The 24,110-nt window shown below is 38.4% G+C and overlaps 1 protein-coding gene across 2 annotated transcripts in view; it reads left to right on the forward strand.

Annotated features, from left to right (window-relative positions):
• The window catches only part of TXK (TXK tyrosine kinase), a 56,152-nt gene that overhangs the window by 23,564 nt on the left and 8,478 nt on the right, over positions 1 to 24,110 (forward strand). For both annotated transcript variants that reach the window (XM_078148176.1, XM_020990513.2), the window contains 9 exons: positions 174 to 228; positions 3,760 to 3,839; positions 5,350 to 5,477; positions 9,373 to 9,447; positions 14,385 to 14,556; positions 15,732 to 15,948; positions 18,293 to 18,357; positions 20,184 to 20,302; positions 21,945 to 22,102. In XM_078148176.1, the coding sequence (XP_078004302.1) occupies positions 174 to 228; positions 3,760 to 3,839; positions 5,350 to 5,477; positions 9,373 to 9,447; positions 14,385 to 14,556; positions 15,732 to 15,948; positions 18,293 to 18,357; positions 20,184 to 20,302; positions 21,945 to 22,102 (1,069 nt within the window). The remainder of the gene's footprint in view (positions 1 to 173; positions 229 to 3,759; positions 3,840 to 5,349; positions 5,478 to 9,372; positions 9,448 to 14,384; positions 14,557 to 15,731; positions 15,949 to 18,292; positions 18,358 to 20,183; positions 20,303 to 21,944; positions 22,103 to 24,110) is intronic.

Below are 24,110 nucleotides of genomic sequence, written 5' to 3' on the forward strand. Positions count from 1 at the left end.
ATAAAGCTAATCTAAGCGTAAAACAGAATGAATGAATGAACTTCTGAATAAGGACACTATTTTAAATGCCTAAAGTCATGAAAGGCAGCCCTTTAAAGGGAAAAGTGGGATTTTTTTTCCTTATAAGGCATGCATGACATTAGAATGGTAACTGATATTTCATAAAATTATAGGTGGTATCATAAAAACGTCACTAGGAATCAGGCAGAAGATCTATTGAGACAAGAGGTGAGTCCACATATTTGGGAGTGAATCTGTGGATAGCAAAAAAAGTCTCCAAGAATCTATTGTCAGCATTTTTACTCATCAAAAAGACCCATTTGTTGCTTCTTTTCTTTGCTTCTCTCAGCCCAACTTCACTTTATATGAATATTTATGAAAAGTTGCTAGCAAATATTTTTATATCAAATAATGTTTTTCATCAAATAATGACTTGCATCATATCAGAGTTGTGTTCCTATAGAAATAATTTTCAACACACTTTCCTTCCCTCCCTCCCTCCTTCCTTCCTTCCTTCCTTCCCCCTTCCTCCCTACTCTCTCTCTCTCTTTCTTTCTCTCTCTCTTTTTTCCTTCCTTCCTTCATTAGATTGCAAACTCCTTCAGAACATGCTATATTCAGAATATGCTGTATTTATCTTTGTTTTTCCTGCACCTATCTTAGTGCCTTAAGCAGAATAAGTGCTAAATACATTTTTGAAAATAACAGAAAAGGATTCAATTAAACACTCATGTCAAGGAGCATTCTGAGTTTTAAAATACATTAGTACTATTGACTTAATTCTTCCACATGCAAAACTTGGCCAAATGGACAAACAAACCACATGATCTTTGCCCCGATTCATTGAAAGTTCATGCATTAAAATTCAGACCATTGTTATTTCTTGTGTTTTGGGAAGTGTTTACTGATATAATGGGATTAATGTCTAATAATTTGCTTTGGCCTTGAAGAAGCAGCTGGAGAATGAGTGACATCAATTCATTCATTTATCAAATGCTCACTGCAGAGTGCCAGTGGTCTTATTCTTTTTTTTAGGCAATTGGAGTTAAATGATTTGCCCAGGGTCACACAGCTAGTGAGTGTTACGTGTCTGAGGCCAGATTTGAACTCAGGTACTCCTGACTTCAGGGCCGGTGCTCTATCCTCTGTACCACCTAGCTGCCCCACAGTGGTGTTATTCTTAACAGGACAATAGTAGGGGTTTCATGTTGTTTATTAACTATAATTTAAAATACAGATGCTAACTGATGCTAACTGAAGTCTTAATGAAAAGCACTGACTCCTAATTATATAAAAATCTTGTTTAAATTAAATGACTTTGACTCAGCCAAGTTACATTTGAAAATTAAGATAAACTGAGGCACAAAGTTCCAAGCACGTTCAATCTATCGATAAGACTAACAATTACCAATAAAAAGGGTCTCTCAACTCCTCTGTTAGCCAAAAAGACCACAAGGAAGGGCTTATTAGCCTTCATATAGTTTTGGGAAATACAAGAGAACAAATAACAGGCAGCATAAATGCGGCAGATGGAAAATAATATGACTGGTTACAAAATCTGAAGGTAGAAGAAAAAATATGATTGTCTGAACATTTCAGGCTAGCAAAAACCCCTCCTTCCATCCTGTTCTCAGGAAAAGTTGATTGATAGAGTCCATCTGCTTGTTAGTTAAGCAAAGATAACAGACTTCTTGGTGCCCACCTACATTCTGTAAGACTTGTTAGTATGATAACAGGTCTCCCTTAATTGTACATGGGTATGCAACGATATATAGAGATGATGTATTTCTTTTAGTTAAGGTGATTTGTGGGACAACTGAACTAAACTAACTCAGAGATGGAAAACAACCTCTAGACTCATGAACTTCTGAACTTATCTCAGAGACAAAGAACATGGCTTAAGTAACTACAAAATAGAATCAGTTACAAAATGGAATCAAATATACAAAATCAATATTTGATTTTCTCAGCTAGCAGAGAAGCAGAAATGATCATTGCTTAAGTGTACAAAAATGATCCCATATTCGACAAATATGGCCAAAGCAAGGTTGAACAAGAGAAACACAGATAGAAATACTCAACTACTTTCTTGTGTTTTGGGAAGTGTTTACTGATATAATGGGATTAATGTCTAATAATTTGCTTTGGCCTTGAAGAAGCAGCTGGAGAATGAGTGAAAATTGCAACTCTCTGTGGACTAGGTGATTGTCTTCTAGATTTGGTGTGGCAAAAAAAATCTTCACTCTGCAGCCAATCCTGTAATGCACCTCTGAGTTCTCGAGGCTGGTCTTCATAACAGACAAAGAATCCATCACTACTGTCATACTTGTAAGCTTTCCAGTTTGGTAGGACTTGTGCTCCACTGGTATATCCTTTGAGACCCCAGGGTAACCTCAATAGGTAATTACCATGAGACACTGATGAAAGAACTGAGTGGATACCGAGCACTGGACTTGTAGAAAAACAATAAAGAAATTCCACCTTTAAATAAGATGAGATAAACAGCAAACATACATGTGGGACACTTTGTATTTTGCTTCTTCAAGCAGAAAGAAAAGAGGAGGAGAAAGACCAAAATGAAGGTCATGAGTGAAAGGTAGCTGGGAGAAAAAGGAGTGGAAGAAACTGTTTTAGCCTCTGTTCTCCAGGCCACCTCACACTATTTGATCACCCTCAGAAGATGAGATAGCCTGTTAGGGCTGGCTTATCAATGTGTTAGGGATGTGATGCAAGGAGAATTCAGTATTTCTGAAACTCACTGTTTTGGCTATACCAGCTCAGTGTCTAGACCAGTGGGTTCCAAAGGGCATGTTGCTAGGTAGCACTTACCACTGGGTGTGCCCAGAAATTTAGTCCTCCACATATCCGTTTAGAACTACAAATTAGAAATTATATACTACGACTTCCACCATAAATTCACCTCCGTTTGTGCTTGCAACTCAGTCCCCTCAAAACCCAAACACCCTCCTGAACCGTATTCAATCGGTCAATCAATAAGCATTTATTAAGCAGCTACTCCATGTAAGGTACGGTGCTAAGAGATGGAAATACAAAGACAACAAATGAAATAATCCTTCTAGCAAGGACAGTGCATTCCAAAGTGGTTGCAACCTTTTATCTGTTTGAGTGCTATCTCTTCTGCCCGCTGGGTTCTTCCTCATTGTCCTTCAGACTGCCACATTCCTCCAGGTCTTCCCTCAGCTCCAGTTTCTCTGCCTGCTCTTCTGTTTTTCTTGAGGAAGGTCACAGTAGCACCAATGTGGAGAGGACAAAGCTACCTTCTCTACCGTGGGTCCCTGGGAAAGTAAAGAAAGATAAGGGGGCAATATGGTGGAGGGGGAGGAAAAGTGGAGCAATCCCCAGACCTAGAGAATAGGTCTGCAAGTCAGGGATCCTGCCTTGCTGCAAACTTCGCTGCTTACTGTGTTGTTACTCATTACAGCAAAGACTCAGTGCCTAAAGGTAAAGAACTGTAACAGATGCTTGGGAACCATTGGACCAGGCTAGGCTGTATTCTCTCAGCTCATTGGCTAACTTTGCTACTTTATTTCATACTTGTTACTTTTGTGTTTTAAATGCTCCTGGACCAGAAACCAGAAACCTCTGCAACATTTTGCATGAGCTGTTCCTCCAAAGAATGAGACTGGACTGTGTGGGTGAACATTCTCCCTTTGACACAACTCTCTTGGTTCCTTTGTCAATTTGTCTTTATGCCAATAAAAAAAAATAAACCTCTATATTGAATGAATTGTTTTGCAGTCCAAAGAAGGTGCGTTCATAGTCAGAGATTCCAGATGTCTGGGAGCTTACACTATCTCTGTGTACTCAAGAATGAGAAGGTCAGTAGCTATAAGCCTGGAATGCTTTGGGAAGAACTGTTATTGGTATGTGCTAGTGGTGGGGTTAAAACTTACAAAGCACACAAACATAAAATAAAGATCAGGAACAGAATGTATTAGGGAGAAAAAGGCAGGGGGAGTAATCATGATCTCAGACAGAGTTAAAGCTAAAATAGAGCTAATCAAAGGAGGAAAATAGGGAAACTACACTATATGTCAGACACATTAATCAATATTGTTTTAGATTATTTAAAATAACTAGACAGTATACAGTTGGAATGTTGCAGTGGTGCAGGAAATGATGAGTTGGTGGATTTAGAAAAATACGGAAAGACTTGGACTTATGAAGGAAGATATTATTCACCTTCAGAGAAACGGAGCACAAATAAGTATAGCATGGTCCTATACAGAGACATATGAATGTACATGTGTATATATGTGTATGATTATAGATATCCAGGTATGTGTATGTAAGTGTATGTCTATATGCCTATATGTATGTATGTCTATATGTGTGCATATATGTATGTACATGTGTATGTGTGTGTGTGTGTGCATGTATTTATCTCCATGCTTAATTGTAGCCTTCATGGGGGTGGGGGGGTGGGAGAGAAGAAGGGGGTAAAAAGAACAAAGTAATAAGTGCGCAGCAGAGAACAAAATAAAACATACAAGGAAATAAGATGGACAGCTTTGAACACTGTGTAGTATTTATCATATAGACCTTCTTGAAATGGAAATTTATTGTTTTATATTTTGAACCTCTTTTATGTTCTGCTATGCACATGGCAACATTTTAATGTTTTAATGTTTTTTAATGTGTCAGTTTGTGATCAAATGTTGAATCTTTAGAGCAATTTGAAAACAATTTGACAACAGGTTGAGAAACTGCAAGAACAGAAGCAGAGTTTGGTGTGACATCGAGCTATACAACCACAAAACAATCATTTTGCACATGATCATAATAGTTTTAAATTGCTGCAGATACAAACTTATAATGTTTCAAACATGCACATGCTTGTCACAGAGGAAGAATATACTGGTAACATAATTAGGCAATTGCTTAAGGCGCCATTAGAGAATTTTTAGGTCGTCTCAAAGTGGTTCACAAACCACTAAATGGGAACCACTGTATTGGGAACACCCCCATGAGGAAATTTCCTCCACCAAAATAGATCAAAACCTTCTCTGCAACTTGTAGTCTTAGAAAGTTGCCTGGGGCCCTAAGAGTTTAATTGATTTACCCATAGTCATGCAGTGAGTATATATGAAAAGTAGCACTTGAACCCATTTTTTTTTTCCTGGCTCAGACCAGCTTTACTGTCCACAATTGTCACACTCTCTCTAAGCCTAAAGAATGTGTTTATTTTAACTTGCTGGTTAGTGTGCAATAGTGGTGTATGAGTTTTTAAGGTAGAATAGTATTGTGATGGTGCAATATTGTGAAATGTTGTGATGATGGAATAGTATAGTGATTTTATTTATATGACTGTTTCTTCTTTGGTTACAGGAATGATGAGGTGCCCATCAAGCATTATCAGATTAAAAGCCATGACTCAGGGCAGTGCTATGTGAGTGAAAGATACCTTTTCCCATCAATACCAGAACTGATTGAGTATCATCAGCACAATGCAGGAGGTAAAAAAAATAACAACAAAAACTCAGAAACTTCAAGTGAGGAGATGCTAGATAGCCAAACGGTTTCCTCATCATTAGATTAAGCTCATTTGTTAAAGGAATGAAGTTAGTTTGATGCTAACTTTTTTTATGAAGACTTGTCCAATTGGTGTTTCTAAACCCTAGCCAGTAGTAAACAAATTTCTGGACCTTCAATAAGTTGAAGCAACAACAATAAAAACTTCACCTTTCAATTATTTTCTTATCTTCTACCAAGATAGAAGATTTAGAGCTATGGTCTTGCAGTAGGAATGGATAAAGGTGGGGTTGGGGGAGAGGGCCTTCTGGTATTAACATCCCAAAATAGATTTCTGATCCTACTTTTTTTTCCTCCTCTTGATAACAATTCCACCATTCTGCCTTCTCTCTAGGTTCCTTTAACGTAGATCTCCTGTGCAGAGGGACTCAGGTTTCTAACTTCTCTCTGTGAATTAAGCACATAATCTTCTTTTAGGCTTTTGGTAGGATTTTTATTTGTACCATTACAAAGAAACATCCCCATGGGATTTAAAATAAAAAACAAAATGGGAAAGTTAAACAGTGTCTTAAAAACTTCTAGAATTAGATAGCCCTGGTTTTCAATGAAAATGTAATGGAGGTAGGGTTGAGTTTTCTTAGTTCTCAGTATTCATTAATTATGCTTAGAATTTTTCTTCAGATTATCGTAACCACATTCTGCCTGGATACTAGATTAAATTCTTAGGCTTGTAGGGTTGGCAAGTCTGAGGCTTACTGAGTCTGTAGAGACAAAAATTAGGAATAAGAAACAGTTCCTGTCCTCAAGGAGATTTCAGTCTAATAGGGAGATAAGATATACATAAATAATTATGATATAAGGCAGAACTTAACAAGTGCCATAACAAATAAAGTGCTGTAAGGGTTGATGGGAAGAAGGGAGGTCACATTTGGGAGTGGTAATGACTGAGAGCATGATAGGTGTTGTAAACAGAAATAAGAAAGTTGTTGAGAAGCTGTTTGGGGGAAAAGATGTTAGTTCAATTATGGACATGTTGAAGAGTCAGCAGGATATCTAGGTAGAAATTTGAAATTAGCAACCAAGAGAGAGAGAGGTCAGGGACAGAGATAAATAGATTTAAGACTTATCTGAATAAAGGTGACAGATAATATGTTGGGAGGAGATTCTATACCACAAAGAGGGCGTAGAGAAGAAAAGGAGGTTGAGGTCAGGATTTTGGTGGATGCTCTCATATAGGGAACAGGAAAAGAAGAGGAACCATCAAAGAAAAGGAGGGAAAAAAACACCATGGAGGAAATGTAAGGGAAATAAGGAAGCAAAACTTTTGAGGAAAGGGTGGGAGTAGTCAACAGTATCAAATGAGGCATACAGTTCAAGGAAAATGAGAACTGAAAAACAGTTATTGGATTTGATAATTAGGTCAACAACAACATTAAAGAAAAGGTTTCCATAGAGTAGCAGAAACTAGCTTGCTGAGTGTTGAGGAATGCTATAAGAGGAGAAGAAATAGTCGTTGAGTTTAGATTACTCTTTTAAGAAGTTTGACAGTGAAAGGAAAGAAGGTTAGAACTTTATAGCTTGAGGAGTTAGCATGATCAAACAAATGTGAGGGGTTTTTGCTTGTTTGTTTTTTAGGCAACTGGGGTTAAGTGCCTTGCCCAGGGTCACACAGCTAGTAAGTGTCTAAGGCCACATTTGAACTCAGATCCTCCTGACTCCAGGGCTGGTACTTTATCCACTGCACTGCCTAGCTGCCCTTTTTTTTTTCTTACTTGATTTTTTTTTTCCTTTTTGGTGAGGCAATCAGGGTTAAGTGACTTGCCCAGGGTCACACAGCTAGTAAGTGTCAAGTGTCGGAGGCTGGATTTGAACTCAGGTCCTCTTGACTCCAAAGCTGGAGCTCTATCCACTACACCACCTAGCTGCCCCAAATGTGAGGGTTTTAAAAGAAACTTAAAGCATAATTGAGACAGACCAGAACACATTTATAAACAGAAGAGAAATTCAATTCAATTCATTTCAACAAATATGGATTAAATGCCTACCATGTACAAGGATACTGAGATGAAATATAACACAGACTCTGCCCTTAATGAGCTTAAAATCTAGTGGGTGAGGCAATGGATGATATTACAAAAATAACTGTAATAATAGGCAGAATATAAATGCAAAGGGGGACTCCAGGCAAAGTTTTATGAAAAATTTTAGGAAGGGAGGAGCAGCTAGGTGGTACAGTAGATAGAGCTCTGGCCTTAGAGTCAGGAGGACCTGAGTTCAAATCCAGCCTCAGATACTTGAAACTTACTAGCTGTGTGGCCAAAAAAGAAAAAAAAAATTAGGAAGGGGAAGGATAAATCACTTTTGAGTGGGAGTGGGAATGGGAAGGGAGGCCAAGTCAAGGAAGACTTTATGAAGGTGGCATCTGAATAGGGTCTTCAAGGAAGAGAGTCATTTCAATGGAAAGAAATGAGGGAAGGAATATATATTCAGGTATGAGGTCTGGCTGGAACAATTAAGATGTCAAAGGAAAGGATAAGAACAATAGAATAGAGAGTAGTCCATTTTGGCTAGAATGTAGAGTACACAAGGGGGAAAACTGAGGGAAGTTCTGTAATGCAGAACATAATTTTGCCATTTAGGTAGGGTAGGGCCCTTTAAGCCATGGAAAGCAAAAGGTGGTGCTTAATCTTGCCCCAGACCTCTCTCCTCCTAAATCTAAACAATAGTGAAATGTACTCTTGCATAGCTCAGCATAGCCCATACCTCCAACGCAAATGGATAAGAAAGCCTGCAATATAATTGCTTTAGATAATTATGTTTATACCAGAGACCAGGACACCTGGTCTACTTTGTGTGATCTCTGACCCGTAATGATGGGGTGCTCGGGTGCTTGTGCTCGTACTTGTGCCCCAATTTCTCCCTAGTCTCAGAAACACTGTCTCTAACAACCACTCCCCAGCCCAAGGACACTGTGCCTAGCAGTTATTCATGCATGGGCCTCAGCATGATCCTTATCTCTCTCCCTGGTACAGCTACACAGAGCTGGGCTGCTCAGGCCCCAGCCCTCAGATCATGTCTCTGGAAGCCTCCCAATTCCTCAGTAAGTTCCTGTGTTGTGAGAAAGCTTTCCCTTGTTGCAGAGCATTCTTTCATCAAGACAGAGGGAGAGAGGTGTCCTTGGCCAGCCCAGGACTCTTCCTCCTGCCAGACTCCAAAGATCCATCCCCCTCCCTGTCCGGTATACTCCCTGTACTTTCCCATCCATAGCTCCCAAAGACACCTGCACCTTTGGATTACCTCATCAGTGTTCCTGGCATTTCTTTCCCATGCTCTTTTCCATATAAACCCTAGCTCGACCCCTGATCGGGGCTGCTTGATTTGGATGTGCATACCAATTGCAGCCGCACACTAATAAATCCACATTTTAAATTACGTCTGGGTCTCGCTCGCTGATTTCTCGGTACAACAGTTCAAATCAGGGTGTAGAGGCCTTGAAAGCCAGGATAAGGAATTTATATTTGATTCAATAGGCAATGGAAAGGCATTGAAGGTTTTTGAAAGGAAGAGTGATGAGATCAAAGAAAAGAAGGGAAGAAGGGATATCCCCATCCTTCTCAATAAAATGGGAGATAAAATACCTTGTTGAGAATGAAGAGGACAGAGCTGAAGTTAGGGACTTGAGGAGAGACAAAGATTTGGAACAGCTTGTAATTTTCAAATGTTCTTATGAAGAACTGTGTTGACTGGGAAAATGTCTGTAAGGAAAAGGACTGAAATTCAGTTATACTTGAGGACAGGCTTAGTGTTTCATTTTCTCCTCTAATTTAATAAGTAGGCTTGTGATTTAGGAATATAATTCTAGCTTCTTTTCCTTCTTAGGGCTTATAACCCGTCTCCGGTATCCAGTTGGCTCCATGGGAAACTGCTTGCCAGCAACAGCTGGTTTTAGCTATGGTAAAGTTTGAAATTCTGTTGTAATAAAACAGTAGACCTAGTAAAGAAATTCCATTCCAAGTGCCCATCTTGCTTCATGCAAAATACTGGACAGATGAAAGAGTAAGAATAATAGCTAACATTAAATAGCACTTATTCTGTGCCAGACATTCTGCTAAGCTCTTTGCAATTCACATCCCATTTGATCCTCACAACAACCCTCAGAGGTAAATGCTATTATTTTCCCCATTTTGCAAATGAAGAAACAGAAGCAAACAGAGGTTAAGTGACCTGCCTGGGTTCACATAGCTAGTAAGTGTCTGAAGCCACATTGAAGCTCAGGTCTTCCTGACTCTAGGCCCAAGACTCTATCCACTGTTCCACCTAGCTATTATTTAAATAGTTGCTCTCTCTAGAAACAAGGATTTCTGGGAAAGGGTCACTACTCAAGAGAGGTCAGCTGTAGATATCTGCTAAGCATGGGAGTTTTTAGATCATCTTTCTTCCTGACTGCCTTTAGGTGAGACTTATTCATAATCCAATTTGGGTGATTTCCAGGAAATGTGACATTTGCAAATCCCAAAAGTTACTCTTTGGGAAGAAAAGTTTTATTTCCTTTGAAAAGTGAAATAATGAGAGAAACTCTCCCTGCCCCCCCCCCAAAAAAAACCCTTCCAAACTATTGATTAGACTCGAACCTCTTTCAAAACCACATTTTGGCTGCACTTATGTTCATAAGCAAGCAGAAAATTTTAAAGGAGGATAGCATTATTACCTCACTTAAATGTTTGCTTCACCAGCATACTAGAGTCATCTTTCCCTCCCATAAAAGGGGCCATTTGCATCGAAACAAATGAAATTTTTGAGGGATTCTCTGCCCGTGCCTAGAAAAGAAAATGCAAGGAGCAAAGGGCAAACTATTATATGAGAATTCTACAGGCAAAGCTAAATATATGTACATAAAACACTAGATGTTTTGGTCTGAAAGTTGATTTTGGAGGCAGCTTAGGAACTCTTTCACAGTATTCCCTCAAATTAAGCTGCCAAATGTTGATATGTGTATGTAACACTAGTGGGTATTGCCGTGGAAGATAGTATTGTGAGTAAGATTTAACAAAGAGGTAAACTGAGGCAGGTTTCTCTGAGCAAGATAACATTTACTAACAGTGATGCACGTAACTGATAGATTGCCTCAGTTTATGCCAAACTCACTTTTATAAGCATAGTTGGTTACATAGCTGAGGCAAGGGGGAACAACATGATTGGGTGGAAGTTTGGTAATGAGGGGCTAGCAACAACTCTCTCCTTCTCCCTTCCCCATCGTTTGAGTCTAGCTGCAAGGTCAAGTGATAACAGATAGAAAACCAGACATTCTTGAAGGATAGCTTGGTGGTATAAATAGATTAGACCCCTCCCTTAGGGCAAGCCACATTCCCCCAAGGTTAGCTAAATTCCTTGAGGCAAGAATAGAATAAGGATTAGCAAGAGAACTGGATTTCTCAATTTGACCCGTTACAGGCCAGCTGAATTCTGAGCTAAATTTAGAGACAAAGAACCCTGACTCAGGCAGTTACAGTACAAAAAATCCACTCCTTGTAAACAGGAGCAATCTGTATTATTTCAGTACAGTAGATTGTGACTCCAGTCTGCTTTCTGGCTCAAAGATTGACAAAGTTCCAAATCCCTCTCAGGACTGAGAAGGACTACTTGTTTCTCTGAACTACATATCCCAGGATACCAGTGAGTTCTCTCATCTACAAAAGCACAACTCTATGTAAGAGAAATACAGTTCTTAAAAACTTTCCTTCCCTCTCCCCATTTGTTTCCACTAAGTGTAAAAATACAAAAGGGTGCTAAATTAATGGAAAATCAGATTTTTAGGTTAAATCTCTAAGATCTCCAAAATTCCTTTTAGTTCTAAAATCCTATAATCTTAATATGAGTATTTAGTATCCTTCCATCAAAAAGGTACTTAATAAATTCTTGTTGATTGATTGATTTTTGTCTTTGATAGGAGAGTCCAGGTCTAGCCAGGAACCTGATGCCTTAAGGTAGGGGTGAAGAGAGAAAATAAATAGGAGAGAAAGACACAGACGTTAATGTGTGGATAGGGAACGGACTGGTAGAGAGGAAGGTAGAAAAGAAGAGGGAGATGTCATCTACTTCAATACTCTGCCTAGGGCCAGCTTTGGCTAGGGGTCAGGTTAAAATCTGCCAGAGAATCCAAGCTTAATTTTAATTAATTCATTGTTTAATCCATAGGTTCCCAAAGTGGGCAATACTTCCCCTTTGGGGGCACTAGAATTATGGGGGAGGCAGTAGTAGCCTCAGGTGCAACTGGGGGGGGTGTTGAATAAAAATAAGGGGGCAAAGGAAAGAAGAGAAGATAAGAAAATTTTGAAAAACCATTCGTACATGTTTCATCTGTTGTGTAACAGAGTTAAAGTCACAGTGATTACATTATTTTCCAAATAAACACACAAAATGCAAGTTATAACCAATCAGTGGTCAAGTCCACCGACAGATCTTAACAAGCAAGTGTTGGCAGGCAAGTGTGTTGCCCATTGTCAGTAAGTCCAGCATACATTGGCAGGAATATGTATGTGTGGGTAATGACTTATTTACAATACAATACTATATGATTACATCATGCAATATTGTGTCATTAAAATTTCAGTGCAGGAAAAAACTCACAAATTTACAATAAATTATTAATTTGTTAAATGCATCATTTAAAAAAAAGTATATTCTGAAATGACACAATTTTAAAATAAAAACCATTAAAGGATCAAAGATAATAGATTTCTAGGGGGGGGTGTTGAGTAAGTTTTTTTAAAGGCGGGCAGTAGGCCAAATAAGTTTGGTAACCCCTGTTTCAATCCAATGCTGCTGTTTGGTAGATCTGAATTAGAAAGGATGGGAAATGTGGCCCCCTGCTGGGGGAAAATTTCTTTTTTAAAAAAAAAATTTATTAATTTATTTTGATATATCAACAATCACTTCCATATGTTTTTGAGTTGAAAATTTTTCTCCCCCCTTCCTCCCCACCACCCTCCCCAAGACAGCACACAATCTGATATAGGCTTTACATTTACATACCCATTAAACATATTTTCACATTAGTGAAGTTGTAAGTAAAAATTAAAACCAATAGGAGGAACCATCAGAAAGATGAAACAAAACTCAACAGAAGGTAAAAATAAGTGATAGCGATTTGACTTCCATAGTTCTTTCTTTGGATGTGGACAGTATTTTCCATCCTGAGGCCTCTGGAGATGTCTTAGATCCTTGTAATGCTGAGAAGGGTTCAGTTTAACAGTCTTAGTCATTGCATAACGTGGCTGTTATTGTGTACAAAGTCCTCTTGGTTCTGCTCACTTCAGTCAGCATCAGACCATATCAGTCTTTCCAGGTTTTTCTGAAGTCAGCCTCTTCATCATTTCTTATAGCACAGTAGTATTCCATTATATTCATATACCACAACTTGCTTAGCCATTCCCCGATTGATGGGTATCCTCTCAATTTCCAATTTTTTGCCACCACAAAAAGAGCTGCTATGAATATTTTTGTACATGTGGGTCCTTTTCCCATTTGTTTGATCTCTTTGGGATATAGCCCTAGAAGTGCTATTGCTGGATCAAAGGGTATGCACATTTTTGTAGCCCTTTGGGCATAGTTCCAAATTGTTCTCCAAAATGGTTGGATCATTTCACAACTCCACCAACAATGTATTAGTGTTCCAATTTTCCCACATCTTCTCCAACATTTATCATTTTCCTGTTTTGTCATGTTGGCCAATCTGATAGGTGTGATGTGGTACCTCAGAGTTGTTTTGATTTGCATTTCTCTAATCAATAATGATTTAGAGCATTTTTTCATATGACTATAGATGGCTTTAATTTCTTCATCTGAGAACTGTCTGTTCATATCCTTTGACCATTTATCAATTGCAGAATGGCTTGTGTTCTTATAAATTTGTCTTAATTCTTTATATATTTTAGAAATGAGGCCTTTATCAGAGAGACTGGTTGTAAAAATTCTTTCCCAATTTTCTACCTTCCTTCTAATAGTTGCATTGGCTTTGTGCAAAAACTTTTCAATTTAATGTAATCAAAATTATCCATTTTGCTTTTCATAATGTTCTCTATCTCCTGTTTGGTCATGAATTCTTCTGTTCTCCATAGATCTGATAGCTAAACTATTCCTTGTTCTCCCAGTTTACTTATGGTATCAGCCTTTATATCTAAGTCATGAACCCATTTTGACTTTATTTTGGTATATGGTGTGAGATTTGGGTCTATGCCTAGTTTCTGCCATACTCTTTTCCAGTTTTCCCAGCAGTTTTTTTCAAAGAGTGGGTTCTTATCCCAGAAGCTGGGGTCTTTGGGGTTATCAAATTATAGATTATGGGGGAAAATTTCTTAAAGAAATTGCAGTAGATAGAGCACCGGCCCTGAAGTCAGGAAGACCTGAGTTCAAATCCGGCCTCAGACCAAACACTTGACACTTACTAGCTGTGTGATCCTGGCAAGTCACTTAAACCCAATTGCCCCCTAAAAAAATGTCCCTTAAAAAACTTGAAAACTTAAAATGTCTCTTAAAAAACCAAAGACACTTAGAGTTGTGCTTTTGTACTTATACACAAGTAAGAACTTGACAATTTAATTGGAGGGAACACTAGGAAAGTATTTCTCCTTGTATCAGTCCTTTTGAATGCTAAAATGGCAAGCAGATGAAGTTCAAAATGCTTGGAAAATGACATTTTTTTTTCCTGGAAAACATGAGTACTCTTTTGAGTGAAAAAATACACCTTAACAAAAGTTAGGACTCTGTGGATATTATTCATTATTAGGCCATTTCTTGGCTCTTCCTGGACAGGCGCTAAGGCTTCTTCCAGTTTTGATAATTTATGCTTCTCTGCCTTTTTCATAAATAACATATAGGTTTTGTTTTTCCAGAGAAATGGGAGATTGATCAATCTGAGTTGACTTTTATAAAGGAGGTTGGAAAAGGTCAGTTTGGTGTGGTCCATTTAGGTAAATGGAGATCACATGTCCTAGTCGCTATTAAGGCCATCAATGAAGGAACCATGTCAGAAGATGACTTCATTGAGGAGGCTAAAGTGATGATGTAAGTATATATAATACCCAAAGAAATGTTAAAATGTATAATCAAAGAAAGAATGTGGGGTCTGTGGTAACTGAGAAGATGTGGCTCATCTGTTAGAGGTGACAGCATCATACTGACCTAAAAGGGTTAACTTGTCCCTAAAAATGAATGGTTTGCTTGAGTACTTCAAAAGGTCATTGCAATAATCAGTGTGGGTATCCCCTCCATTGGTAGAGTATCTTTTTAGTTTTATCTTCATGAAGGAAATATCTTTATGATAGCTGTGACCAAACCTTTGTCCTCAGCCAGGCTGACGATAGGCGGTAGCTGGGATCCTGCAGGAAGCCTTTCCTGTTTATAAGGACATGGCAGAGTTTGAACTTCATTGACTTCAAGAACTTAGTGTCACTTCTGCCTCATGAGGAGACATCATAAGGAAACTTTTTTTAAAAAAAATTTTATATATTTTTTGTCTTCACCATTTTAAAAAATTTTGTTAATTTATTTTGATTTGTCAGCAATCACTTCCGTATGCTTTTGAGTTTAAAATTTCTGGGGTGAGTGAGGAGGATGCATGCCATCTAGTAGCCTTTTGTTTAGCTAGTGAAGTACTAAACTCAGCTGTCTCTACCTGCTAAAGGAATACAAATACTGTCCTCCTCCTCTAAATTTCAGTGCCCCAGGTCAAAATCATAATCACCATATCCTAGTTATGATTCTGCTCATGAGACACATTAAACTCAAGCAGGCTTTGCAATCATCACTCATCTTGATTTGGTGCTTAATCAGTCATTATTTTTCTGATTATAATTGAAATTTTTTTTTTATTATCTGCTGATTTGGAATATCCGTGTCATTACCTCTTAGGTGAATGGGGAACACTGGGGACTATTTAATGGAGATAGCTATATTTCATCTCACACTCTGAAGCAGGCCAGTTCTATCACTTTGGACATACTGTTTAATCCCAATTTAAGTTAAAGAGAATAAAGCTACTTTGCCATCTTTACAGTCAAGTTAAGGTTTTGTTAATATAGTGCTGAGAAGATGAAAAGGCTGTGTACTCCTATTATTCCAAAGCACTTTTTAAAATCTCTCCCCTCACAAAACAAACAAACCCAATTCTGTTTAAGTGAATTATAAGCTTTCAATTAGTGAATAATAAATGAAAATACTAAAATGTGTTTCTTGACCAGGAAATTATCTCATTCAAGACTAGTACAACTTTATGGAGTATGCATCCAACAGAAGCCGCTCTATATAGTAACAGAGTTTATGGAAAATGGCTCTCTGCTTCATTATCTCAGAGAGAGACAAGGAAGGCTTAGGAGAGGAATGCTACTGAGCATGTGCCAGGATGTATGTGAAGGCATGGAGTACCTGGAGAGGAATAGCTTCATTCACAGGGATTTAGTAAGTATGAGTTGTCAACTCTTTATTTAAGATGGTAGACTTAGTTTTGCTTCATTTGTATTTTAACCAATGCCTTATTAAACATGGATGGAACCTTGGGCTCTGGAAGACTATGCCAGAGTGCGGTAAGCTCTGGAAGGTCCTACCAACCTGGGAAGGCTTCCAGTATGGAATCTATTCCATATTTATTTATTGTATTCTATCCCACCCCACCCCTTTTCCTCTGAATATAAGATCCTTGAGGACAGGAACCATATCACCTTGCACAGTGCCCAATACTATGTAAGCTCTTGATAAAAGCTTGTTGTCTGAATGATTGATTAAAGACTCATTTATTAAATGCTTAGTATGTGCCAGGCAAAATATTAGGAGGTGAAGACAGAGATATAAAAGCAAGATAGTTTATATTCTACTAAGTCACCTTAATTTTAATTGGAAATTATAAATCCTTTAAATATAAACCTTGCCTAAAGTACTATTTTAGGGCAGAAATGGCCTTTTTTCTGTAGAGTAGAAGTGACCGTGGGTTCTTGAAGTCTTAGATCACAGAGTAGCATATGGTTTGGTCACTCTGACCAAGGCTTTGAATAGAAACCTGGTGATAGACTCACAGCCTGAGAACCAGCCTAGCTAAATGGGGAGGTTTCCTCACCAGAAAGCAGGCTACTAGGTAGTATTTTTTTTTTTGGCAAGGCTGTGGGTTGAAGTGACTTGGCCAGGGTCACACAGCTAAAAGTGTCAAGTGTCTAAGGCCAGATTTGAACTCAGGTCTTTCTGAATCCAGGGCTGGTGCTCTATCCACTGTGCCATCCAGCTGCCCCCAGGTGGTAATTTTTTAAAAAGTAGGATAATCCATGATTACCCATGTACTAAGTTATGATGAAAGTACAATACAAGTGGGAGGGTTACCTATGTGGATGAAATCAAGGGTGCCTGGAGTACCAAAGTGTAAAGACTGAAGAGCTAGGGGGATATTTAGGCTTATGGTATAATGGAATTCTTGGGTATGGGATTAGGAAGACAGGTTTAAATTGCTCCTCTGAAGGTTAGTCTCTGAGTACTTTGGGCAACACCCTCGGTAGGACTTATCTGCTAAATCAGATGAACTACACAGATACTCTATTTGGCTGTACTTTGTGTTCATAAAAGTTAATAACAAGTTCTCTGAACTTTATGACTCAGGCAACTCCCTAGAACGTAACTATTAAGTCAAAGACCAGTTGTTCTACACAGAACATTTACATGTTGGCATATACTTAGTTAATGTAAGTTATGTCTATCATACACCTCAGGAAGTAATGCTAAAACATATAGCTAAGAGTGTTATCTGAGAGCGAGTGAATCTTTCTTGGGTTTGGTGTATCAAACATGACGTTTGAGGAAGAGTAAAATAAAAATAACGAGCATGCAATATCTTTGGAGAACAGAATTGTTTGGGTTGCGTGTGTATGTTTGTATGTGTGTATTTGCTATATTAATAAGTAATAATAGCTATAATTTGTATAGTGCTTTAAGGTTTACAAAGTGCTTTGCCTGTGTCATCTCATTTGATCCTTACAATAACCCCATGAAGTAAGTGCTATTATTTATACCCATTTTACAGATGAGGAAACTGAGGCTGAGAGACATGAAAGTGACTTGTTCAGGGACACGCTGCTTGTGTGTGTCTGAAGCAGAACTTAAACTCAGCCATTACTCTCTGACTTGGAGTCCAACATTCTATCCTAGCATTAAAAAATAAGTGCAGCTTATCGTAGAGGCTAGAGTGTTGGGCTTTGAGTAAGGAAGACCTGGGTTCAGATCTTGCATTTGACACTAATTAGTTACAGAACCATGAGCCAGTAAATTCTCTGAGACCTAAACAACTCTCTAAGAAAGCAAGAAATCTTATTGAAGAGTGCCATCATTTTAAAGTCTATTGTGTGAAGGCAGCTAGGTGGTGCAGTAGATAGAGTGCTGGGCCCAGAGTCAAGAAGATGCATCTTCTTGAGTTCTAATCTAGCCTCAGACGCTTATTAGCTGTGTGACTCTAGGCAAGTCATTTAATCCTGTTTGCCTCAGATTCCTCATCTGTCAAATGAGCTAGAGAAGGAAATGGCAAACTATTCTAGTATCTTTGCCAAGAAAATCCCAAATGGGGTCATGAAGAATTGGATACAACTGAACAACACCAGTAATCAATGGGATTATTATCATCCATGAGAGCCGCTACAAATGGATCGTGGGGGCAGAGGCTGAAAGATGGAGGAGAAGGTACAAATGAATTGGAGGGGGAAGAAGCTACAGTACAAAAAGTCTTGCCGGAGAAGAATTTTGCCCATGCATCTTTCTCCTTTTTCCACAGGCTGCCAGAAATTGTTTGGTCAGTGCTACATGCATAGTAAAAATTTCAGACTTTGGAATGACAAGGTAAGAGAACATATGAGAACCCTAGAGTCTTCATTTTGTTTTTTTTTTAAGCTTTGCTTTTGTCCAATTGTTCAACATTAACTTAATGATCATCCTGTGCCTACTGTGCACACAGCACAAAGAAAACAAAGACTGTGTCCTACCTCCGTGGATTGCACATGGAGTAATTGTGATGCAAAAATAGAGTATTGAGACTATTTAATGGATACAGACTACTGCAGGGAGGTTGGACAAAAGAAAGACTCAAGGATTCAGACAGGCTTCCTGTAGGATGTGGCTCTTGAACACCATCCTGAAAGAGGAGTAGACTCTCAAAGGACAAGTGGTGGCTTGTGGAAGAGAATTTTATCAACCACCCTGCACTCTAAGGGAGAGCTAGCTTTTGGCCTAACTGTTTTTGTGGCTATTATTTCCTGTTGACCCAGTTCAGGGGAGCTGAAACCACTCAGTCCAGGTGTTAGGATGAGGTTTCCTCCTCTAAGTAAATTTCTGACCATAATTCTGGTCATTCTTTCACCTTTATAATGAGGCATTTGGTTTTTCTTTGTACGAGACAGAATGACAGAGAGATAGAGACACATAAAGAGATACACACAGAGAAAGAGAAAGACATACAGAGACAGACAAAAAGTATTGTATAGGCCAGAGGGGTTTCTGGTGTGTGTGTTCTTTTGAAACAGGGCAGTGGGAGTATAACTGTTTCATTTTCTCCATCTTCACAATATCATTATCCAAAACTTTAGAGACAGACAGTCCCTGTCTTCCAGGAACTCACTCATTTCCAGGAAGCTAGTCCAAAGTTCTGTCAAAGGAGATGATAATTATCTCTGTTCATTTTCCATACAGGGTCATTATAATAAATGAGGGATTTTTGTGTAAAAAGTAGTGAATGTCAAGTGTTAATAGTTGTGTGTGTGTGTGTGTGTGTGTGTGTGTGTGTGTGTGTGTGTGTGTTTAGCTAGGCAATGGGGTTAAGTGACTTGCCCAGGGTCATACAGCCAATACGTGTTATGGGTCTAAGGCTGGATTTGAACTCAGGTCCTCCTGACTCTAGGGCTGGTGCTCTATCCACTGCACTATCTAGCTGCCCCAAGTGTTAACACCTGAATAAGTAAAGAAGGCATTGAAACAACCTTTAAATTAATTCTTTTTAAAATTTTAAAATTAAAATTTTAAATTTATTCTGTGCTACAACATATTCATGAAATTTGATGCTTGGGGTTGCTTCCTATGTTTATTTTTTCCTCTTCCCAAAATTGGTTGCTGGAGTACTTCAATATGCTGCTTTTTTTAAAAAAGATTTATTGATGCTTTACGTTTTTAATACCACAATAATTTCCCAACATATGTCTCCGCCATTCAGCCCTCCCTTGTAACAAAGAAAAACAATTAAGCAAAGCTTACACAACAGTAACATCTGATTGTGTATACTCATAGGTCCCCAGCTCCTTCCTGAGAAGAATGAATTTATTCTCAGGTGCTGGTATATACCTTTTAATATGTAAGTCATAATGGTGATTAACATGTCCAGGCTGATGACTTATGATTTAAAAGTTCATGTTTGGTATGAGGAATTGCTACAGGTTTATGAGAACCAAACAACACCATTAAAACTGAAGTTAACTGGTAAAGTGTGATACTCTTAACAAGAAGAGAGAGTCACAAAACCTCCTTGTATTAAAGGATTATAACTTGCCTTTTTTTAGGAGGATTTCGCTAAGTAGCCAACCCAAAGCTCCTTGAGGATTTGAATGAAAAGGGGGAACCTTTCATTATTAATGTAGCATATGTAGCACATCTATGTATTTGTATTCACTTGGTTGTAGATATGTTTTGGATGATGAATATATCAGTTCTTCAGGTGCCATGTTCCCTGTCAAGTGGTCAGCCCCTGAAGTCTTTCACTTCAACAAATACAGCAGCAAATCTGATGTCTGGTCATTTGGTGAGTTCACTTGATGAAGCTGATTGGACGTTGGTTGTCTTAGTAGACTAGGACCATCGGTTCACCTTGCTTCTTAGTGCAAGATAAGATTCTTATGGAGTCTCCCCAGATCTATGGTTTTGCTTTGTGAGATCTGAAACATCAAAACCGCCTTTGGTGGCTTCTATGATGTACACGCTTATGAAATTACTTATTTTCATTTTCAAGTGAGGAGTTAATTAAAACTTTAAATTTTAAATTAAAACAAAGAAGCTGCCAATTGAAAAAGACAACCACTCTTTCCCTTTCCTCTTGACAGCCTTCTCCCGCCATTGTCTTGAAAAGAAAATTGATCCCAATGTATTTGTAGCTGTTGTATAATGAACATCTTCGGCACTTAATGAATTTGTAAATAGAGCTAGCATTTAAACTTATAAAATGTTTCTATTGTGCCCTTTGTTCATAGGATGGATCCACCATATTTAATTTATTGTCTTGAGATTTGTAGGATTTACGTAACTTAAGATACTGTAGAGCATTAGTACAGTATAAAACTTGATGTACATGTATATGCTAGCCTTCATATAGGAAGGTGATGCTACATACAGACCCATCCTCAGTAGAGCATCTACTTTTTTTTCCAAGACTAGTGATAGATCTGAGCTCAATTATTCACATTCTCCAGGCCAATTTCCCTCATTTGCACAATGGCTGGCCAAGGTTAAGCATGGAGTTTGTGACCAGTGAACAGAGAAAAGACATGGAAAAATTCAAGCCCTCAACGGTATTAAATGGGCAACCTCAGCCTCTTTAGCACTTCTCTACTTACACACATAGTGGTAATAGCAGGTGGTACTTTAAAATAATAGAATTATGGAACGTCAGAACTGGAAAGGACTTTGCAGATGGTCTAATCCAAACCCTTCACTTTGTAGGTGAGGAAATAAGCCTATGGACAACAATTTGGCTGAGAGGTTGCACCCATGTGTGTACAGGGCAACAACCCAAGAATTCCTTTCGGAATTGTCTTTAAGTAGTTTCTGTAATGGACAATTATTTATTGAATACCTACACTGTCTTATGTACTAAAGAACTCTTTAAAATAATTTTTTTCAATTAATGAAAATCTATTTTCTTTTTCTCTCATCCCACCCCTGAAAAGAAAAAAGAAAAAGAAAAACAAACATGCATAGTCAAGCAAGACAATTTCCCACATTGGCCATGACCAAAAATTATATGTCTCATTCTACACCCTGAGTCCACCACTTCTCTTCTGGGAGGTGGGTAGTGTGCTTCATCATTGGTAAATAATGCTTTTTAAAATAAAATTTATTATTTATTTATTGTAAAGATTCTTCTCTTTTTAAATTTTGAGTTCCAAATTCTTTCCTGCCCTCCTACTCCCTCCAAAGCAGCTTGATATCAGTTATACATGTGAAATCATGCAAAATATATTTGCCATATTTCAAGAAAGCAAGAAAAATTTTAAAAGTGAGAAAATTACACTTCAATTTGCATTCTGAGTTCATCAGTTCTCTCTCTGGAGGCAGATAGTTGCCCTTCTTTTATTTCTCCCCTATACCCATTCCAGACACCCAACCATTTTTTCTTAAGTAATCATTCCCCTCCTCTCCAACTTGCTTTTGTGTATTTTATTTTTTAGGAATTCTGATGTGGGAGGTTTTTACTGAGGGCAAGATGCCTTTCGCAAAGGAATCCAATTTACAAGTTGTGGAGGCTATTTCCAAAGGCTTCAGGCTGTATCGTCCTTACCTGGCTCCAATGACTGTGTATGAAGTCATGTATAGCTGTTGGCATGAGGTCTGTCTTCCTCACTTTATAACTCAGACTTATAGGTTTTATCTTCTGGCATTGGCCTGGCCTGGTCCACATATGGACTCATTAGAAACTTACATGATAATCCTATCTGTGTTGCTATAATGTGTTACTTTATCTCTCATTTGCTGTTTTGCATTGACTTTCTTGTGCAAAGTCAGCATACTTTTTTTTTCTTTTAAAAATCCATTCCTTTGGGTAAATGTAACCTTAGCTGTAAAGGTCACTGACTTGGGGGGTTAGAGGACTTGAGTTCAGGTCTAAGCTCTGCCACTTACTTAGCTGTGTAACCTTGGGTGAGTAAATCACTTAATCTGTGTGTATCTCAGCTTCCACTATTACAAAATGGGGGGGTTGGACTGGATGAACTCAAAGGCCTTTTTTCACTTCGAGTCCATGGTCCGGTAATTCACTGAAAGTGCAAAGGTTAGATGATGTGCCAAGGTCACAGAGTCCATTGGCAGAACAGAGTAGAACCCATTTGGTCATGAAAATCTTGAAATTTCCACCTTGAAAAGGGAGAGCAAGTGTTTTCTTTTACATACGTTTCCATCTATATTGCTTTTCATAAGCAGAAAAAGTATTCTTGTGGCACGCCTCACTACCAAAAAATATGGAGCAGCAAAATGAGAGCAGAACATGTTCTAGGAGCAATGAGGAATATGAACCTCTCAGGAAATTCCCTTTTCCAGAGTCATTGAACTTCTGTCCTTGAAAGGCTAAACATAAATATAAAAAGGCTACAGGTTTACTGCTCCCAATATCTTCCCTTTCTGGGCACTGACCTAGCACTTCACCCCACCCAACCTCACCCCTTCTTTGTACTTTTGGCAGCTTCTTTCTCTTCCTGAGTGCTTAAAAAAAAAAAAGAAAGAAAGAAAACCATAGCTGAATTAGAGAGAGAGGGGAGGTGGGGGGGAAAGAGAGAGAGATCGCAAGAGAGAGACAAAGAGAGACAGAGACAGAGAGAGAAAAGGAAAAGGAAAAGAAGAAGAAGAAAGGTGGGAGGGAAGGAAGGAAGGAGAGAAAAAAGAAAGAAAAAGAAATCCCCTTTAAACTCAGATGATAGACATGGGAAAATAGAGACGTGGCAGCTAATTTGTGATTTGGATGGTGGCTACTGATATTACAAAAGGATTATTTCCATTATGGTAGAATCAAATGAAATAATATGTGGTTAGTTAGAAGTTCATCTGGACAAGATCAGGGGTTTTTCATGGACAGCAATCTCCATATAAGTCAATGGTGTGCCAAGAAAACTAAGATGATCTTATGTTACATTAAAAAACATAGAATGTTCAGGACAAAGAAATCCTGAATACAGTCCCAACTATATTCTTCCCTGATAGGGGATCACATTTTAGGTAGCATGTCGACAAACTGGAGAGTGTTCAGAGGAATAAAACTATGATGGAGTAGGGCCTTGAGAGCATAACATATGTGGATCACCTGATGGAATTTCTTAGTTACATTGTAGAGGGAATTTTTTTTTTAAGGTGTAGTTAGGACTAGATAGCCTTTGAGGTCCTTTCCAACTCTGACCTACTGTGTGAATTCTCTCAATGCTCATTCCCTTTAAGGTGCTACCCACTCCTTGAAATTATCTTCTCTATTTTTGGTGATGTATGTTCTTGTTTATCCTTGCTCTCAGAGCTCTTTTTTTGGGTCTCCTTTTCAGGCTCCTCTTCCTTACAATTGTGTATCACTGAAGGCTCATTCTTTGGCTCTCTCCTTTTACTTTTCTATACTCACTCCTTTAACTACATGTACATATGATTTCTATCCTTGCTTTAACCTTTCACCTTGACCTTCAGTAGATATTTCTCACTGGAAGCCGTGTTCCAAATGGAACATCCCATTTAGGTGCATGACCATCATCTCAACATATTCAAAATCGATCTCATCATCTCTTAGTTCCCCTTTCTAGGATCTCAGTTTTTGTAAGTGATACCACTATTTTCCCAAGGCTTCTCATCTGAGAGTCATCTTTGCC

This window comes from Phascolarctos cinereus, unplaced genomic scaffold, assembly GCF_003287225.1.
Source record: "Phascolarctos cinereus isolate Bilbo 61053 unplaced genomic scaffold, phaCin_HiC Scaffold_9;HRSCAF=440, whole genome shotgun sequence".
In the NCBI taxonomy this organism is placed as follows: Eukaryota; Metazoa; Chordata; class Mammalia; order Diprotodontia; family Phascolarctidae; genus Phascolarctos; species Phascolarctos cinereus.